Source organism: Rhizophagus irregularis, chromosome 32 (assembly GCF_026210795.1).
Source record: "Rhizophagus irregularis chromosome 32, complete sequence".
In the NCBI taxonomy this organism is placed as follows: domain Eukaryota; kingdom Fungi; phylum Glomeromycota; class Glomeromycetes; order Glomerales; family Glomeraceae; genus Rhizophagus; species Rhizophagus irregularis.
In genome coordinates this window covers 1,022,266-1,042,693 of record NC_089460.1, presented here as the reverse complement: position 1 = coordinate 1,042,693, position 20,428 = coordinate 1,022,266, and the positions used below count along the sequence as shown (strand labels likewise).

At 25.1% G+C, this 20,428-nt stretch overlaps 4 protein-coding genes across 4 annotated transcripts; 1 reads left to right on the top strand and 3 right to left on the bottom strand.

Annotated features, from left to right (window-relative positions):
• Positions 1-103: 103 nt before the first annotated feature.
• On the bottom strand, positions 104-3,688 carry OCT59_023031 (uncharacterized protein). The gene is made up of 3 exons (XM_025320120.2): positions 3,392-3,688; positions 2,203-3,229; positions 104-2,082 (listed from the first exon to the last, which is right to left on the bottom strand). Exons 1-3 carry the CDS (start codon positions 3,479-3,481, stop codon positions 479-481), a joined length of 2,721 nt encoding a protein of 906 aa, XP_025172144.1. The 5' UTR covers positions 3,482-3,688; the 3' UTR covers positions 104-478.
• A 1,323-nt stretch (positions 3,689-5,011) lies between these two features.
• OCT59_023030 (uncharacterized protein) lies at positions 5,012-5,713 on the bottom strand. The gene is made up of 2 exons (XM_025320119.2): positions 5,470-5,713; positions 5,012-5,381 (listed from the first exon to the last, which is right to left on the bottom strand). Exons 1-2 carry the CDS (start codon positions 5,655-5,657, stop codon positions 5,348-5,350), a joined length of 222 nt encoding a protein of 73 aa, XP_025172143.1. The 5' UTR covers positions 5,658-5,713; the 3' UTR covers positions 5,012-5,347.
• Positions 5,714-6,159: 446 nt separating this feature from the next.
• OCT59_023029 (uncharacterized protein) lies at positions 6,160-8,003 on the bottom strand (the record flags this gene model as incomplete). Its single annotated transcript, XM_066150511.1, has 3 exons — positions 6,160-7,403; positions 7,473-7,628; positions 7,820-8,003. 3 exons carry the CDS (start codon positions 8,001-8,003, stop codon positions 6,160-6,162), a joined length of 1,584 nt encoding a protein of 527 aa, XP_066006536.1.
• Positions 8,004-18,621: 10,618 nt separating this feature from the next.
• OCT59_023028 (uncharacterized protein) lies at positions 18,622-20,243 on the top strand. The gene is made up of 4 exons (XM_066150510.1): positions 18,622-18,977; positions 19,064-19,769; positions 19,836-19,957; positions 20,027-20,243. Exons 1-4 carry the CDS (start codon positions 18,623-18,625, stop codon positions 20,158-20,160), a joined length of 1,317 nt encoding a protein of 438 aa, XP_066006535.1. The 5' UTR covers position 18,622; the 3' UTR covers positions 20,161-20,243.
• Positions 20,244-20,428: the final 185 nt, after the last annotated feature.

The window sequence follows — 20,428 nt, the reverse complement described above, 5'->3', positions numbered from 1 at the left end:
GTTTTTTTTTCTTTCAACAAATGAATTTTTTTTTTAGATTAAACGTTTTGTCACGCTTTTTCTGATATAAAATATGCAATTGACTAAACAATATAGGATAAATATATGTAAATATATATAATTTCATTTAATAATAATCAATAATCAATAATTTGTGTTTTTTTTTTTTGAAAATATATATTCAAAAAAAAAGAAACTCTTATATAATGAAGAGGGATAAAAACATAAATAATAAATAATTCAATAAGGTTGGGAAAAAACGTAATTGTTAAAACATATGCGAATAATAATAATATATAAAAATAATAAATGGGAGAAAAAATATCTACAACGAAATAATTTTTTGATTAAATATTTATAAGAAAAAGTATTCAACGTGCGTGTCAAGACCAGCTTGCAAAATAAAGTTCAATATTGTTATGGAGAAAAAATTGCAGAAAATGAGCAATAATTGCAAGTGGTAGGAATACGACTTTCATCATATATATCCGTCATTTTCTTCACTATTTTCAACATTCGTGCCGTTTACTTGAACATTTTGATCATTTATTTCATCATTTTGTTGACCACCTCGACTTTCTTCATTACCAACTCCAACATTTCTGTTTACTTCTTGTTCTTGAGCAGGTACCATTTTTTGTCTAAAAGTACCACTACCATTAGAGATGTTTCTTCTTATTCCCATTTTATCATCTCTAATGTAATCTCTTTCAGGAATATTTTCTCCGTAACCATTTGACCCATCATAGCCATCTTCAGGCTCGTATATTTGATTTACCAAACGTCTTGAATATCTCCGATCCGTCTCCATTCCAGGCGTTGGACGTCTTTCTATTGGAGATTGACCATCAGAAGGATACCTTCGAGTATACTCATATCGTGGTTGTGATCTTGTAGTTGAAACTGGACTATTTACATATTCTTCATTAGCAACACGTGACGTATATGATCTTCCCGATGAAGAACGATGAATAGATGATGTAGATGATGTAGATGATGTTCGAACGTGATTAGAAGGATAAGATAATTCATCGGTTCGAATATGTGTTAATGGACGTGATGCAGTTCTCTGATATGCTGAAGAGGCCGGTTGGGATGAAACATTGTTATATCCTTGTATACTGAATCTTTGTAACCGAGGTAGTTCACGAGGTGTTTCACGTGGAATTTCGCGTTCATAATAAACACGCGACCCCGGTTGATCATAATGAGAAGGTGGATGTTGCATTGGTGGTGGAGAAGGTGAAGTTGATGAAATAGGATTTGTACCAGAATATGCAGTACCAGAGGAACGACGTGATTTTCGTTCTAATACACGTGTAGCTGAAATTTGTGAATCATTATATTCTGGTAAGGTTGGAGAGGAAGACCTATAACGTGATGTAGCTCTTTGTGGAACATAATATGAATTAGGTGGAGATGATTGATCAGATGGAGGACCTGGAGAAACTCTTCGTGAGGATTGATCATGTAGCTGATCATGTTCACTAATCTGTGATTCATGGGAAGCAATAACTGGAGCAGATGATATTCTTGGTATAGGAGGAGAAATAGATCGTGTGGAATGTGAAGGAGTAGAAGCTTGCAAGAGGGATGAATCACCAGGATAATAAGCATATCCTTTTATACCAAGTTGATCTCTCTCCATTTTCTTTGATGATACTCTTTTTGGAGAAAGAGGAGCAAGTGCTAATAAACATTCGGTTAAACTTCGGACCTGTTCATCACTCGTTTTTAATAATGCCTTCATTCCTCTTTCAAGTTGACCATCAAGTTCCATTTGTGACATGATTGAACGCAACTTTTGATTTAATGAAAGTGCCGATGACACTACCATTGCCATTGAATGTGAAGGTGGGGGTGAGGAATCATCAACCGGATAATCTGTTGTAAATGCTTTCTCAAACATATCAAAGGCATTTTGCAAATGTTTTTGATGTTGGGCCAATGCCGGAGAACGTCTTGGAACACCTGTGATCGAACTGGTCCCACCTTGGGAACTATCAGGAGACAGAGCAGCTGGAGATATTGAATCAGAATGATGTTTCTTTCTTCTTTGGCTCTTTCGTTCAGACATAAGTTCTGTTTAATATAAATAAATAAATAAATTGTTATTAAGAAATTATTATAAATTTTATTATAATTATTATTATAATTAATTTATATATTTTTTATTATGATTTTAAAGATAATAAAACATACCATCATCAATGCGTTCTGACTCAAGTTTTTGAATGCGCGCTCTAAGTTCTTCTATTTGAAGATAAGAATCGGTTGACATTACACTACTATTATCATCTGGAATATCAGCATATGAATCATCTGTTTGTGGTCTTCGATGCATTTTAATTGTTTTAGGAACATCATTTTCATCCATATATTTTTGTGTTCGCTTTCTACCATTTGCAGAAATTATTTGCTTACCCCGCATACGATTAATATTTTCAGTACTTATTTCATTTTGTTCAGCTACATCTGATAAAGAACCTCCTCTTTCTTCTTCAATGACATCATCCATTGAAAATATACCCCGACCACGTCGTTCTGTTATGTTACCATTATAATGTTCAGCAGAACTATGACGAGCAGCACGAAGAGAATTTCTACTTCCACCTAATGTAGGAGCAAGAGGCATATGTGCTTTTGAAATATCAAATTCTGAATCAGAAGATTCTGGTGTAATTAATCGTGAAGATGATTTTGTAGTTTTAGTATTAATAGTTAAAGTAGGATGACTCTTAAGAATTCTTCGTCGATCGTTAATATTTTCAAAATCTTTATCTTCAATACTACTATTCTCATTAACATCTTCAGAATCTGAATTATTTTCAGCTGAAAAATATTTTCGATCCAATTCTCCATTAGATTCAATTTTTTTTAATTCCTTAACAGTACGATTTACCATTGCAAGTTTTGCCGATTTTCTCGATGATAAAGAATCATCAATAGCAGTAATTGTTCCTGTTCCATTCATTTTCATTTTATAATCATCTTCCACCTCCATTACATCTTCAAGATCTTTTCCGTTACCTAATTTATCTGACCTAAGTACAGTAGATATTGATTGTTGTTGTAAATTATTACTACGCCTTTGATTAAATTTTAAATTATTAACTAGATTATCAATATTTTGTTCTGAATCATCTGTAGGAATGGTTTCCAATTGACTATTTAATGCAGTTAAAGCTTGAGAATGTGAATGTTGTAATTTGTTTATTTGGTCGAGAAACTATTTAGAAAGAGAAAAAGAAAAAAAAAAGTAATAATGAAATTAAAAGTGACCATTCAAAAAAAAAAATAAAATAAAAATATCATAAATTAGCTGATTAATTAAATAAAATAGACTAAATTATTTTATTAAAATAATAAATTTTATTTTTATTTTATTTACCTCTTCATTTTTACTTGATAGTGACGCGATCCTATTTTTTGTATTTTGAAATCGTTCACTAGACATTGCTGGCGCGGCGGCCGTGGTCATTATATTATTATAATTATAAAAAGGTAATTAAAAATCGTAAAAAATACGTATAATTTTAGAAGTTTACAAAAATGTAAACTATCGCATCAATAAAACGAGTTTTAATTTGGAAATAACCCTAAGCCGTTGCAAAGGGGGTAAGGGGGGAAAAATTGGCTTAGAGACCACAGCCAAGATTTTTTTTTTTGTTCAAATAGTTCGGTGAACAAAGCTAAAAAAAAAAAAAGAACAAAAATACCGCTGCTATATATAGTCTGAGTATGAATAGATATTAAGGTGGGGTGAGGGGTATTATAATGATAATGGCTTAGCAGTTTAGACGGCAAAAAGTAGAAAAGTCGTGATACAAAATGATTGCAGTGACTTTCAAGAAAATAAAATGATAATAGAAATTGTTTTCGATTTTTTTTATTGTTCAAAGAAAGGAAAAAAAAAAAAATTTTTTTTTATGAAGTTGGTTATATATTAAAAAATATTCAAAGGAAAAAAAAGTACTTGTAAAGAAAAAATATAAAGAAAGTCAAAAATTAATATTTTTGGAGTATTGTGTCAATAGGAGTCATATATGTTTGTTGTATATATTACTCGAACAAATAAAAATTAGTGTAAAATAAAAAAGATTTTTTTTTTATATAATAAAAATATAAAAATATAAATAAAAAAAATACAATAAAAATACAAAACCGGATTTAGTTAAAGGATTACTTAATCATTAACTGTTGTAACAGATAAATTCATTTAGAACCGTTAACAGTCAAAATATATTTTATTGAACACAAAAAAAATTCCGTGACATATGAGTTAATTGAATACAACTTGATTTAGGTGGAATTGTAAATTATTTTAGTTTAGCAAAAAAAATTTAAGAGATAATCCGGTTATAAATAACTTTTTTTCTGTTGAAAATTCTGTTTAAGGTTTCGCTTTTAAGAGGAGATAAGAAAATTCTCATTGTATGGAAATGGATTTATAAATTACTAAATCTTCAATTTTGAAACATATTCCATTGAGTTCCTACATATTCACGTGACTTGTTGAAAAAAAGTTGGTTAGTTCAACTTCTCAAGCCACAAGCAATTACCAGCCTGAGAGGTGGGTAATATCCCGAAATAACAACACTCCGCATATATGCACGTGTCAATCAAACACAAAGAAATCTTATATCCTCTTTCGGGTCTCATTTTCATAAACTTCGATTTAACTTTGTCGGTTTAAAAAAATATTATAACTTTCGCTTATCTATCATTTATATGGTACTATTGAGTTATTTAACCCCTTCTTTCGATCTGCAAAACGTATGTTTAATATTTTGCCTATTGCATGCATCTTTTTTCTCATTAATTGAAAGAATACAAATTCGGATAAAAATGTAATATATATACATAAAATATATATATATATATATATATATTTTCAAAATTTTTTGCATATATTATCAAAAGAAGGTTGCTTTCTTTCTCACCCCACTATTAAAAAAAAAATTAAAGATTCTTGCCCCAGAACAATTTTGCATATTTTTTTTTTTTTTTTAAAAAAAAAATCAAACTTTTCCCACAAAAGAAAAAAAAATCTCTTTTTCACAAGATTATATGTAAGATTTATAATTTATCAATGATTCATTGAGTTTTCTTTTCTTATAGCATACGAGAAGCATAATCACAATGTACATGCATCCAATAATGGATGTTATATGATGAAATAATGCGTTACTATTACATTCATAAAGTCGTGTTCACTTTGAATATTTCTCTCTTATAGAGTGATTTTGTATCTAAACTATAATAAAAACCTATTGTTATTTTTTTTTTTTTTTTTTTTTTTCTTAAATGTTTTAAAAAGAAAATTATTTCCAATTGTTCACAATTGTCATTCATTCGGCCGATAACGAGGTGGTTCTTTTCTAAAGATTAAAAATATTAGTTTCATGAATAATTTTGTTCTTATTAGTCTGTAAAAAGAAATATTTTAAAATTAATTAAACTATATACCCTTTTTCGCTTTTGAGACATTTCCAAAATAAAGTAAAAGGTTCCCGAAAATACAATGGGTTTGATTGAAGACCAATTAAAACATCGTGTAAGTGATTGTAACATCTATGTGGTTGTTTCTGAAATTGGCGTTTGTTTGTAGAGTTTGTAGATTCAGTTTCAAGAGATTTTTCGGGGGAAGATGTCATTTCAATAGAATAAATGACAAACGAAATAATTAGAGTATTGTTTTTTGATTCCCCAGATGGAAAGAGTTTACGATCAACTATTTATAAATAATTATTGCATCCGAGTGTACATTATATTTGCGTCACAAACGATGGGTTTAATTAAAAACGGCTAATTCTACGTGGCGCAGTTTAAAAACGCGTAAAATATTATTATATATATATATTTTTTTTTATTTCAAATACCAATTTCAAATATTGGTAAATAATATTTCTAAATAAAATTTAAAGCTAAATGCAAAAAAAAAAATTAAATCGCATAAAAACAAGAAATTTGCATACATAAACAGTATTATTGTTCATAAAAATTTGAAATTGCAAGAAAATTAAGAAAAATTCCAAAGAAATCTGCTTATAAATTATCAATGTCTACATCATCATCTTTAGTTTCTCATTCGTTCAGATGAAGTTTTCTGATAAATTAATACATACATAAAATTCCTTCATTTTCATCAATTTGACCTTAAGAAGAATCTTCCAAGCCATTTGATGAGACAGATAAGCCAGCATAACAACGAATTTGCGATTGAGGGGTGCTTTTATTAGAAATTCTCGGACTAAAAGCAAATGACAAAGAAGTTGGTGTGAATTGTGGTGGCAATTGTTGACCTCTAAATTGATAGAAAGATGATGTTTGATTTTGTTGTACCATGTAAGCGTTAGATGGATTCGTATGAGATGGTGTGAAAGGGGATATTTCATAATATTGTTGTCGCATTGGTATTTGATTTTGAGAAAATGAGTCACCATGTTGAAGTAATTGAAACTCCTCATTTTGTTGTCTCGTGCATTTCATATCATAAATATTTGATTCACACTTTATTGGCACATATTGAGCTTGAGCTACAGGATAAGTATTAGCAGGAGTTGAAAACAACAAAGGACTCTCGACTGAAGGTGTTTGAAATGATGGAGAATGATAGTCCCAACTATAAACTCGTGGTTCCACATGTGTTGTATTCTTAACCGAATCTCCAGGTGTATTATGTGCCTTTAGTGACTCTTCCAAATTTTCTTTGACGATTTTGTTCTTAACCGAATCAAGTATTTGGTTCTTTTTATTGTACTCTGACACTTGTTGCTTTTCATTATTTACTAGATTCTGGCTAACAGGTATATCAGATATATTAGATTTCAAAGATTCATTATCTTCGTCTTGTGAAGAATTTCCGTCCATTTCTTTATTTGCTTGTTCATAAGTATCAGTCTCTTGATTCAATAAACCACTACATACAAGAGAAAGAACAGATAAATTCGATTTATCTTTTTTTTCTTTTTCTTTATTTGGGATGATTTCGTAATTTTCTTCCTTATTGACAGCGAATTTAGAATCTTCTTCTAAAAGTAATCCATCAGATACTCCTGATTGAAATTCAGATTCTATTTTAACCTGTATATCTTGATCTAAATCGGTAGTTAAATCTTTACTAGCACAAATTCTAGTAGGTAAAATAGAAATTTGATTTTGTTGTTGAACTGGCATAAGAACATAATATGAAGTGCCTCCTGAACTTTGAGGAATGAGAATAAATTTTTCACCGCTATCGAGTGTTGACAGTTGTGTTCCAAATATTTGTGAAGAGATTGACGGAAGATTAATAGGAAGGGGATTAACAGGTAGTTCACCAATTTGTCCGTAAGAAGCGGGTACTGTAAAAACTTCAGAGGAAACAGAACTCGTTGATGTCGTATATTTATCGTCTTGGTCTTAAAAAAAAAATAAAATAAAATTAACAAATCTTTAATAATAGTACATTATTTTATGAGGATTTTTACCTTTTATCTGTGTACGACGTTTATATGGACCTCTTTTGATACCTTTTTTTCTCTCTTTTCGAATAGAGTTTTTACATGTTTCAGTAAGCCCGTATTTTATACAACGTTGACAGGGTCTTCCATCATCACATCTCTTGCATGCCTTTTGACAGTTTACTAATAATGTCAAAATTTTAAACAATTGTTACACAAAATGTCAAATTCCGAGCTCCCGGAATTAAGTAGTACAAAATTATTTTATAGCCAAAAAAAGACTCCAAAATAGGTAAATATGGTAATAAGCAATAAAACATATTTTACAGACAAGTTACGTGAAAAAAAAATAAATAAATGAAAGTTTTACTTACCACAAGCGTTTTTTACTTGTTTTCTCTTTGTTTTTAATGGAGGTGCTAGTTGAGGCATAGATCCAGCAAAAGAGGGTATACATGTGGTTCCTTGTGTTGTGATTGGCGCAGTAAGAGCAATTCTTTGCAGTTGATGTTGCAATTGTTGATATAAATTATTATCCTCTTCTGATGATACAGACATATTAATTTCTTTAAATATGTTGAAATAATATATAATATTTGTTATTCGGAGAAATTATAAAGTGTTTAATAATAGGTCAAATATATAGTGATCAAATATATAGTGGGAAATATAATTATCTGAATAGAGTTTCTGTAAAAATAAAGAAAAGAATTTTCAAAACTGAGTTAAGAGAAGAAACGCCGTATTTGTATTCAATAGACTGCGGAAATATTGACTGATTTGAGTTTAAATAATAGTATCTTTACGACATTTTTTTTCTGTTACATGAGAATGATGAACTGATTAAATGATCATGATGAAATCCAAACTCGACTGAAAAAAAGATTTCTCTTATGATAAAGTATAATCAAATCATATTGATTGAAGATTGTTAATTGATTGATAAGATAGTATTGAATTTATCCGCAGCTGATTGATATCGTATAAAGAAAGAAACATACGGACATTAAAAATATCAAATTTGTAGCTACTGTAATTAAAAAGTCAAAGTAGTCGTTATTATAGAACCGATTACCAATTCTTTTTTCGATGTTAACTAAAACTTTTGCTAGATAAATTGTATTATGTTGAAGAAATAAAAGAAATAAAAGAAATAAAAGACGCGACGCGAAGTAATGAAGCATAGTAGCAAAAACTTATTTATTCGTAAATTTTCCTTTTAATATGCAACTTCTATGTTCTGATGAATTAATTATTTGAATTATGTTTATATATTCACTTATTATTATTTTTCTCTCCGATCGGATCGTATGAAGAACGGAAAATCAACAATTAATAAGTTCCTTTAAAATTTTATAAATCATATATTATAATGTTTTATATATTAATATTATATCTTGGCTAAATTTTTAATAAAACATCCATCAATAATAAGATGAATCAAAGATGAAATGATTAAAAAGAAATAATAAATAAAATTTATTAAATATATTTATTTATGTAATACTTGATAATGATCAATACAGTTCCCGGCGAAAATAATGGTGATAAAAATGTGTTTTGAACGTAAGATCGGCATTTTCCCTAAATTAATGTTTGCAAAACTAAATGGGCCTTCAGAATACTACTTTTAAAAAACGGTAAAAAAATTTGAGATTTCATTATTATTCTTATGTTCTAAATAATTCGTTATATCGAAATTCGTTATAAACGCGAGCTGACTGTAGTTAGCTTTTACATACAAGAATTTAATTTTATTTTTACCATTTGAATTTTTATAGACATCTGATTACTAAATAGTGAAAAATTAATATGAACGAACTTTTAATTGTATATGATGTGCGCTTTTTATTGGTCAATTTGTATTACGCGATTACGCGAACCCAAAAAGGAAATTTTGTTACTGAAATTTGTGTTTATACATAAGGATCACACAATTTCCAAAAAGGAAATTTCTTTGCCAATCACTTGATAAAAAAAATGGTTTTTGTCAAATAAATCACAAATGACATTTAAAACCACCTTTGCCATCTTAAGTAAATTTGCAAAAAGGCAAAAATACATTTATCACATTATTTTTTAATATTATATATTGATATATTATAATTTTTTTTTGTTATTTATTTTTTAAAGAATATTATTCTTCTAACTGTAATTTTCTAAAGTTATTAATAAATTCCAGGCAAATAACTAAAATAAAGTTAAAGAGATAAATAAGATACAGACCCTGGCAAAAGTAATGACAGTCAGTTTTTTTAATATAGCACATAAATTTTATAATGAAGCTATGAAATCTTTTTTTATTTTCAAAAAAAAAGGTCAAAAATACATATATTTTATTATTCAATAAATATTTAATTTGACTTCTATTTGCATCAACATATACTTCAATTTGATTTTGTGTGCTTTATCACCAATAACCTTGCTATTAATAATTATACTATTTTCTAAATTATTTTACTTTTTTCTAAATAAATTGAGAAGTGGCTTGTAAAATTTTTTTCTTTTTTTTGTATTACCATCTTCTTAATATACTGCTTCAAAAACAATCCAAAGTTCTCATTATAATTTGAGATTTGGACTTTAAAATGATTATAAAAAATTCACTATTGAAAAATAAATTTTCATACCACCTTAAATATTATGAAAGTTGTTATTTTACATTATACATGCCACCCAAATTATTTTGGACTGCCGTAATTATAAGTAAAATCCCAAATTCAATTATGGCATCCCAAATTATTTTGGCACTTTACATAGTAAATTATATATAAACTGAATGAATTATAGCATCCCAAATTATAATTATGGCATCCCAAAATAATTTGGGCAGCATGTATATTTTACATATCTATTATAATAATAACATCAGGAAATTTGTTTAGGCGTAATTTAGTGTAATATTTTGGAGGTGGTGTAAAATTTTGAAATATTGTAATATTACAAAAGTTTACGCTCTTAAATTTGAATAATTATAGTAATTTAAGAATATCTCACTATCTACTGATCCAATCAAGACGATCTATAGCTCATTGGAATCAGCTCATCAAGACGAATCGAATGGTAGTAAAATCATATCTTTATGTTTGATAGATAACTTTCTATTAATTTAAAACTTTATTGCATACTATAGAGCGTTCTATCAACTGTAGAAATGCGATTTTACTACCATTCGATTCGTCTTGATGAGCTGATTCCAATGAGCTATAGATCGTCTTGATTGGATCAGTAGATAGTGAGATATTCTTAAATTACTATAATTATTCAAATTTAAGAGCGTAAACTTTTGTAATATTACATTTTTAGTATAATATTTCAAAATTTTACACCATCTCCGAAATATTACACTAAATTATTACGCCTAAACAAATTTCCTGATGACTTATTAGGGAAGGAAATAGGGTAATTTGGAAGGTATATAATAATATCAAGATATACAAATACAGATATAATCCTTTTTCTTTTATTTAGAAAGTAGTGAAAGCACATACTGAAGCCATATGATAATAATGATTCTATATAATCTAATAGCTACTATAGGAGAATATAGGTAAGGTTGCTTGCCTAAACCTCTCCAAAATTCTACGATTAGTTTCTTCAAAATTTTACTATAGTTTTATTATAGTTTTGGCAAGATTTTAGCAGTTTCAGCATTTATAATAAGTTTCATCAGGTTTTGCTTTTCTCCAGAGTTTTTCTAACTTTTTAATAAGACTTTTATATAGTTTTAGCAAAGTTTCGCCATTTCAGCATTTTAACAACTTGCCAAAACCCCCTAGTTTCTCCAGCAACTTTAGATATAGATGAATTTCATATTGGTGATAGTAGGACACAGAAGCAATCTATAGGATGGGAAACTGGTTCAGAGTTTTAATAGATTAGTTATGTATATATCAGAAATTTCTGTACTACTATTATGTAACTAATAAACTCATGAATTGCATTACCTTGCAAAAAAAAAAAGAATTTAATAATCTATAACTTATTTAAAAGTTTTAATCATATGATAGTAAGATTATATTGATAATATTAATATTAATTTATACTTACTTATTTAAATATTATGCTTATGATTTTGGTATTTAGTAATTAAATTCCAATAATTTTTATACTATTTGATTTATTTTATTGAAAGGATTTAAATAATATGTATTTTATATAAAGATGCTTGCCAAAACTATTTTTTCAAGATTTTAGTTTAGTTAAAATTTAATTTAAAACTATTTTTTATAATAAAATTAATTGTTTAAACTGTTATTATACTTTTCTGAAACTAATTATAATTTAGAAAAGTTTCAGATTTGCCAATTTTTTTATTAAAAATAAAGTTTTTAAATTTCAGATTTTTAATTTTATCATTAAATAAATTTTGGACAGCAACACTAATTTCATTATTTTCATATTTATAGTTTTAATATTAATAGAGTTATTGCAATTTAAAATTTTTATTATTTCACAACTATTTAAAATCATATGATATGATAAATTTTAACTTTAATTTTAACTTTAAGACCTCCAAAACTGAAATATTTTGACTTTTAACTTTTAATTTTAACTTTATATATATAGAAATATAAAGCATTTAAGATTATTCAAGATAGGCAAAAATATAAACTGATTACATATTATAAAACATGAACTGACTTGAATAAAATTATTGGTACAGAATTTATCTTGCTATAAATATTTGAAAATATTATTTTATAACAAATTTGAATAAATCTTAATTAAAATCACCAAGAAAAGATCATTATCAAAAAAAAATCAAGATGATGATTTTAAAAATTTGCAGAATATTAATTAACAGTTAAATATAAATATAAAGAAGCTAAGTAGGACCTTGCCTACTATTAAGATAGGTCACCCTGTAGCTTAAGGTAAGGTTTACATATAAAATTCTTTAAAAATCCTACTATAAAAGGAAATTTTATGTTGCATTGTTATGATTTTTTTCCTTTTTAGTTAATTAACTAATAGAATTTAAGCAAATTCTAAGGTAAAGTTTCATATGAAAGTGAAATTTCTACCGGTAACATATCTTAGTAGTAGGTGGGTCCTAGCTAAGTACATTAAAAAAATAACAAATTTTTAAGTAATAATAATAAAAAACTTACAGTTTTAAATAAAATTCAATTAATGCTTAAAAAACTATAAGTGGTTTAACAATATTTGTAAAAATACTTTTAGTTTTAAAAATGTAGATAATTTTATAAAAAGATTTCTATTATTAATTATTTTCCTATTTTACATTTTTGTTTTTTTTATTTTCTTTTATTTCTTTTGATTTATTTAATAATTTTGTATAACTCATAAGATATATTTGCATATTATATTTCAGTAAATAAAGTACCATAATTAATTATTATAAAATTATAGATTCTTGTAATTTCTTCTTTTAACCATATTACTGTACTATTAAGTATAATAAAAAAAATAATTAATAAAACAATTAATTTTTTAAAAAATATATGATTATTTTTAAAATTATATATTATTTGAATTTTTATATAATTTGAACTTTATTTTTTAAAAATATAAATAATATATTATAATTTTTTTTTTAAATTACAGCATATTTATAAATTTATTAAAATATTTAAAGTAACACAAATTACAAAAAATAAAGAATTATAGAATTATTCTAATATTATTAATTTATAATTGAAATTGCTTATTATATCAAGAAAATATTTCACATATAAGGTTACTTGTCTAAACCTCTTCAAAATCCTACAATTAGTTTCATCAAAATTTTACTATAGATTTATTATAGTTTCGGCAGAGTTTCGGCAGTTTCGGCATTTATAATAAGTTTTGGCAGTTTCGCCTTTCTCCAAAGTTTCGCCAGTTTTTTAATATAACTTTAATATAGTTTCGGCAGAATTTCGCTTTTCGGCGAAACGCCATCTTGCCTAAACCCCTAGGTTACGGCAAGCAACCTTATTCACATATATATTGTTGAGTAATTAATTATGTTAAATAAATAGATTACATATGAAACAAATCATTTTTAATCAAAGGTTTTATTTTTAAAGTAAAAATAATTATAAGATTTACTATACTACAACCAAATTATTATCATTATTTTTTTCTTTAAAATTATTACAATCTTTTAACTTATACCAGTTCTTGAATTTCTATAATTATTGTAATCTATCTAATAAGTAACAAAAGATGTAATTTTTGCATCAGATTATACTTTTACAAATTATATTTTTTTTCCTTTTAAGTTTAGAAATATAATCAAGTTATTGTAGAGAAGCAAAAGATTTTATAGCAAATAATTTTTCTTTTTTTCCAATACCGAAGTGATCTTTTATTTTAATTAATTTTATGCATCTTAGAATTTATACATATTTTTTAAAGGCATTGTAAAACTAATTAATTATTCTTATAGTAATAATAGCAGTTTACTTCTTTGATATGAAAGATTTAAGCTTTTTCATAATAGTGTCTGATATTAAATCACAGGATAATTGGATAGTTCTATTTAGCTTCTTATCTTAAATTCTGGAAATGCATTATTTTTATATTCAAAAATAGTATGGTAGTTATCACCTATAAATAGCAATAATCCAAAATTTGAAATTTTATTTATTTATATTGTATAATTTATTTTTAAAAGTACTTTATTAAAATATTAATTGCTACATAAGTAGCAAATTTTTTTTTTATTATATTATATGGAATTCTTATAAATTTCCATAGAATTTTTGTAAAATCCATAAAAATTAAATAAAAATTAATCCAAAATTTTATGTTTTATTATTACTACTTATTAAAATTATCCAACTTTAATCTATAATATTAATTGAAATTCTTATTAAATTCTATAAAATAATCTAATAAAAATATTTAATATATGTTGCTTTATTATTTTATCAGTTTAGTTTACTATTTAATTTATAATTTATAAAAATTTGAAGTCATATAATAGGATCTCGCCTATTACTAAGATATGTTACCGGTAGAAATTTCACTTTCATATGAACCTTACTTTAGAATTTGCTTAAATTCTATTGGTTAATTGACTAAAAAGAAAAAAAATCATAAAAATGTAACATAAAATTTCCTTTTATAGTAGGATCTTTAAAGAATTTTATATGTAAACCTTACCTTAGACCACAAGATGACCTATTTTAATAGTAAGTAGAATTCTCACATAATATTAGTGTAGTTTATAAGTAACAACCTTTATATTTTCCAATAAATTACAAAAAAAATTCTTTCTTTTATTTGAATTTATTTTTGTGATAAACTTAAAAATTTTGTTAATAACTTTTTGTTTAATTTTAGTTATGAAAAACTAATTTTTATTTTTGATAAATAACAAAATGCTTAATAGTTTTACTTTTTCTAAAGCACAATAGATATTTAATTTAATCATATAAATTGTTATGCTTTCTTAAATTATCTATAGTAAGAAGAAGATTATTAGAGTATTTTACAAAATAAATTAACTTATTGTTAGTATTGAAAGATATGCATTGGCCTTTATTAATATTATTTAAATATTGCCAGTAAAATAATCAGTTAATAGTATATTATCAGGACCCTACTTATTTATAAGATAGGTCATCCCAGGCTTAAGGTAAAAATCATATATAAAATTCTTTGCAAATCCTACTATAAAAGGAAATTTTATGTTACATTGTTATGATTTTTTTCCTTTTTAGCTAATTAACCAATAGTATTTAAGAAAAAAGTAAGGTAAAAACTATTAGTAAAAGGCTAATTTTCTACAGTAACCTTTATTATAAGTAAGTGGGGTCCTATATTTTCCCTTAAACTGTATTATACTATCAGGAAATTTGTTTAGGCGTAATTTAGTGTAATATTTTGAAAGTGGTGTAAAATTTTGAAATATTACACTAAAAACGTAATACAGTCAACTCTTCTTATAACGAATTTTGATATAACGAATTTTACAATATAACGGATCTTCAGTATGGTACAGATTTTAACATATGAAAAAAATCTCATTATACCGAATTTTACTAATTAAATGCCGTATACCGTTTAACGAAGTAAATTTTATAAACCGTATATGAAAAATGCCCCTTTTAACAATGAATTTTCTTTTATAACGAATTTTTTTTCAATATAACGAAGATATTTTGTGTAACTTGCATTTTGATACAATTATTATACGACAATATACCATAATATACAAAAATTTTCCGGGTTATACCAGATTTTCCCATCATATTAACGAATATTCCTATAACAAAGGCCTGATCAACCCGGATACCAACTTCGTTATATTAAGAGTTGACTGTATTACAAAAATTTACGCTCTTAAATTTAAATAATTATAGTAATTTAAGAATATCTCACTATCTACTAATCCAATCAAGACGATCTATAGTTCATTGAAATCAGCTCATCAAGACGAATCGAATGGTAGTAAAATCACATCTTTACGTTTGATAGATGGCTTTCTATTAATTTAAAACTTTATTGTATACTATAGAGCGTTCTATCAACTGTAGAAATGCGATTTTACTACCATTCGATTTGTCTTGATGAGCTAATTCCAATGAACTATAGATCGTCTTAATTGGATCAGTAGATAGTGAGATATTCTTAAATTACTATAATTATTTAAATTTAAGAGCGTATACTTTTGTAATATTATGTTTTAGTGTAATATTTCAAAATTTTACACCACCTTCAAAATATTACACTAAATTACGCCTAAACAAATTTCCTGATGTAGGTATTAGAGATAAATAATAAAATGAATAAGATTATTTAAGTATAAAATACTTGTAGTAATATTGGTAAATTTAAGTAAAAATATCTATCATCATAGTTTGAAATTGTTTAAATTTCTTTTATTATTTTAGATTTAAAGTAGCTGAAAATTATCTTACAAAAATACCTCTTAAGGAAGTTATTAAAATTTCTTTATTTTATAATTTTATAGTTATTACATTGAAGTCAATCAATATGATAACTATAACATATTTTTTCTATATCTTGATGTTTATCATGATTATGTAAGCCTTATATATGTATATATTTAAGATTTTCCAAATATTTATTTATTAGAATTTTAGTGAAATTTTTATAATTTTATATTTAAATTATCAAATTTGCTAATTTGTAAAAGTGGATTTTTTAACAACTACTAATTAAATCTTAAAAATAAGCTAATTTTTAATTAGAGAATTGATTTTTTATTTTAGCTACTTTGGTTAAAATATTAAAATTCTTTTTACTTTAAAAATTAAGTATTTATATATAATTAATTTTATTTAATTGATAGTTCTTGTTTTTCTGATTAAAATAAAAAAAAAATTATTGAAATCAGACTGTTAGATCAAAAGTTTTTGCAAAAAATATTTTTATTCTTCAGAATCAATTAGAGTTATATCATATCATAAATTGATTCATGCAAAATATTAACTGTAAGCTGAATTTTGAAGTTAAATTCCAAATTCCAAATTATATTAAATTTTGATAACATATATAATATATATTTGCATTACAAATAAAGAAATAATAAATTTTTATTTTTAAATATTAATTATCTTATTAAAAATAGAATTTTAAAATAAGAAATAATGTATTTACCACACTCTGCATTACAAATTTATATATATTTTTATGTTTATCATTTGCCATTTTAAAGGGTTGCGGTGTATAAACTAAAGATTGACATAAATAATTTACAAAAAAGGAAGGATGCTTTGTAATGCAAAGTGCAGTAAATAAATTCACTCTTAAAATAAAATTATATTAATATTTACTAATATAATAAAAATTACTCCTATAATCCTATTAGTATAAATTTACTATTATTCAAATATTCAATTTTTTTAATAAAATTTAATGAGCTATAAATTTTAGATATAGTGTACACAGTCTAAAACCACTACTTTTTTGTTTTTTTGCCAAATTTTTATAAAATCACATGAGCAAAATTTTATTGGTTAATATTTACTAATTATATATATATATGTGGATTTGTAGAATAGAATACTAATTGTTTTAGCTAGAATTAATATTAATTCTGGCTAAAATGATTTATAAAATTCATACTATCAGAAAGAATCTGTTATTTTATTATATATAAAATTGTGATACCCATTAAATCTTTTCTATATTTATTAAGAATAATAAACATATATTTAATTTCTTTCAAAAAAATAAAATTTATAGATAAATAATTTTTATTCAGTTATTCAAGAATATTTTTATATTAATTTTTAATTTAGGCCAGTTTATAAATTTTGGCCTGCATTATATTAGTGTTAAACTTCAAATTTATTCAAAATATAGTAAAATAACCAAAATTAAAACTTATATATCTTATGCTACAGTAATTCAATTTGAAAAAACTCTCTGTTACATAAAAGTATAATATTTAAACTATAATATTACAGAAAATTTTTAAAAAAATATTGATTAAAAATTTTTTTTTCTATTCATTTGAAGTTACATGATAAAAAGTGGTGGCTTTAGACTATTTGCACCATATATAATTTTTAAATTTTTATACATTTATGAAATATTACATTTGTAATATAACTAATATTTCAAAATTTACATTACCTCTGAAATATTATACTAACCTATACTAAAAAAAATTTTATATAATATTTTAAAAAGTTAATATTTGTATAAGTCAATCAATTCTTTATATTTTATTTTATACAATAAAAAGGGTGATTAAAATTATTTTATTTTAATATCAGTAAATATTTAATTTTAAAATAAAATTAACAAATAAAAAAATACTTCAAATTAAAATAAAACATCTTAATAAAGTGTAAAAGTAATGTCTATTTGTAATTTTTTAATTTTACAGATTACAAAAGTTTCTTTTCTTTTATAATTCTTTAGTTTATTGCTATTTGTGTATAGAATGACAAGGAGCAGATTAATTTATCATTCGTATAAATCATATGTTGCAACCCCAATTTTCTATTAAAAAGATTTAATTGCATACATTTTTATTAAATTTCGTACTTGATCCCTTCTAGACGTTAAATGTACACATAATAATTTGTAATATTCGCTTTATAGATAAGTGTAGTTTTTTTTTACGTAACAACTTTTTTAAGTGTAACTGCTAAATAAAATAAAGATCTACTAATTAAAGATCTTTTTTCATTGGACAGATCTACAATATAAATATGTGCCCAAAAAAAAAACTTTTATTAAGTACGATGATTTCTTCAAAAGCACAGTATAAAAGTAAGAGACAACAAAAATTAGAACAAAGACAATCACAGTCGAAACCTTTTACACATTCAACACAAACTCCATTTAGAGACGCCGAAAGAAATTTTAAATCGCGTTTACCACCACCAAATTTCGATAATGTTATAGATTTTTATAATTTAGATCTATCTAGTGATGAAATTAAAAGTAAAATTGTGAAAATTGAATTAAAAGTTGAATTAGGTAAAGATGATGACGAGGAAAAAGAAAATATATTTGGCGATTATAATGAACTAAAAGAAGAGAAAGAAATTATTAAAGGGGAAAGAAGGATTGCTTATGTTGTTAAGGATTTACCAGGTAAGTGGATTTTTATTTTCTTACAAAAAAAAATAAAGGATAAACAATGTAATTTTATTTTTTATTTTTTATTGTTTTATTATTAGGATTTATATTTATTCCTAATCCTTTTACACCCGAAGCACAAAAAAACATAATAAAAAGATGTTTAAAAGATTTTGCGAAATATCCAAATAAAAATAATCTTGACACTCATTATGTATTACCAAAAGAAGGTTTATGGAATTTGCATGAAAAAATAATTAATGGTGAATTAGACAAAAATGATTCACGATGCGTTGTTCCATTAAAAGCATCTGTAACTGGACAAAATTCATTATATGAAGAAGAAATTGATGCCAAACAAGAAATAACTCAGAAGGAATGTCCTCAAAAATCATTAGTTGAAAAAGAGTATCAGGAGAAAGAAGAAAGAGAAGAAAAAGGCGAACCATTACCATCATCAGGTGTGCCAATATTATCGCCTTCAGAATTAATAAAAAAATTAAGATGGATTACATTAGGTTATCAATATCATTGGGCAACAAAAACTTATCATTTAGATAAGCGACTCCCATTTCCTAAAGACATTGAATTATTGACAACCTCTGTTGTAAAATCAATTAATGGAATTAAATTTTATACTAATGAAACAAACGAAAATAATGATAAACAATATTTTGTTAATGATTATGATCATAAAAAATGGAAACCTGAAGCTGGCGTTGTAAATTATTATCAACTTAAAGATAACATAATGGCTCATGTTGATAAAAGCGAAATTAATATGGAAGCTCCTCTGATTTCTTTTAGGTATGTAAAAGAAATATATGTTTATTTTCATTTAATATTATTATTATTTATTTTAAAATAAATTAGTTTTGGACATACCTGTATTTTCTTAATTGGGGGACCAACTAAGGATATTGCACCGATCGCATTATATTTGCGCAGTGGTGATATATCAATTATGTGTGGTCCTTGCAGAACTAATTTTCATGGTTTGTAAATTTTATCTCCTTTTTTTTCGAAAAAAAAGGCAACAAATTTATTTGAAATTAAAATTTAAGGTGTTCCACGAATTCTTGAAGGAACTCTCCCAAAATATCTTGAGCCCAATTATGATGATGATCCCGAATGGAAAATTTACGGAGATTTTATGTCTTCTTCTCGCATTAATGTTAATGTTAGACAAGTCTTTTAAAATCAATAAATATTTAATAATAATTATAAATTAATCATTTAAAATCTGAATTAATTCGTTCAAACGGATTGAGAACATCAGATTTACGAGATTTACGAGATTTACAAGATTTACGTCATAAATTAAAAATACTGAACTTGATTGAGTATTACAAAATTTTTAAAAGATTTGTTGCTGATTAACTTCATCTGTTATTAAGTAAAGAGGGTTCGCTCATATTATTAATTATTAATACAAAATCGGTTGTGTTCATATCTTTGTAGGACAA

Bases quoted from the DNA above. Each gene is read 5' to 3' on its own strand.
- OCT59_023031 (XM_025320120.2), bottom strand. From the start codon at position 3,481: ATGACCACGGCCGCCGCGCCAGCAATGTCTAGTGAACGATTTCAAAAT. The intron at 3,230-3,391 runs GTAAATAAAATA...CTTTCTAAATAG, and splicing joins TATCAAGTAAAAATGAAGAG to TTTCTCGACCAAATAAACAA. The intron at 2,083-2,202 runs GTATGTTTTATT...TATATTAAACAG, and splicing joins GTCAGAACGCATTGATGATG to AACTTATGTCTGAACGAAAG.
- OCT59_023030 (XM_025320119.2), bottom strand. From the start codon at position 5,657: ATGACATCTTCCCCCGAAAAATCTCTTGAAACTGAATCTACAAACTCT. The intron at 5,382-5,469 runs GTATATAGTTTA...TTTAATCTTTAG, and splicing joins TGTCTCAAAAGCGAAAAAGG to AAAAGAACCACCTCGTTATC.
- OCT59_023028 (XM_066150510.1), top strand. From the start codon at position 18,623: ATGATTTCTTCAAAAGCACAGTATAAAAGTAAGAGACAACAAAAATTA. The intron at 18,978-19,063 runs GTAAGTGGATTT...TTTTATTATTAG, and splicing joins TGTTGTTAAGGATTTACCAG to GATTTATATTTATTCCTAAT. The intron at 19,770-19,835 runs GTATGTAAAAGA...AAAATAAATTAG, and splicing joins GCTCCTCTGATTTCTTTTAG to TTTTGGACATACCTGTATTT.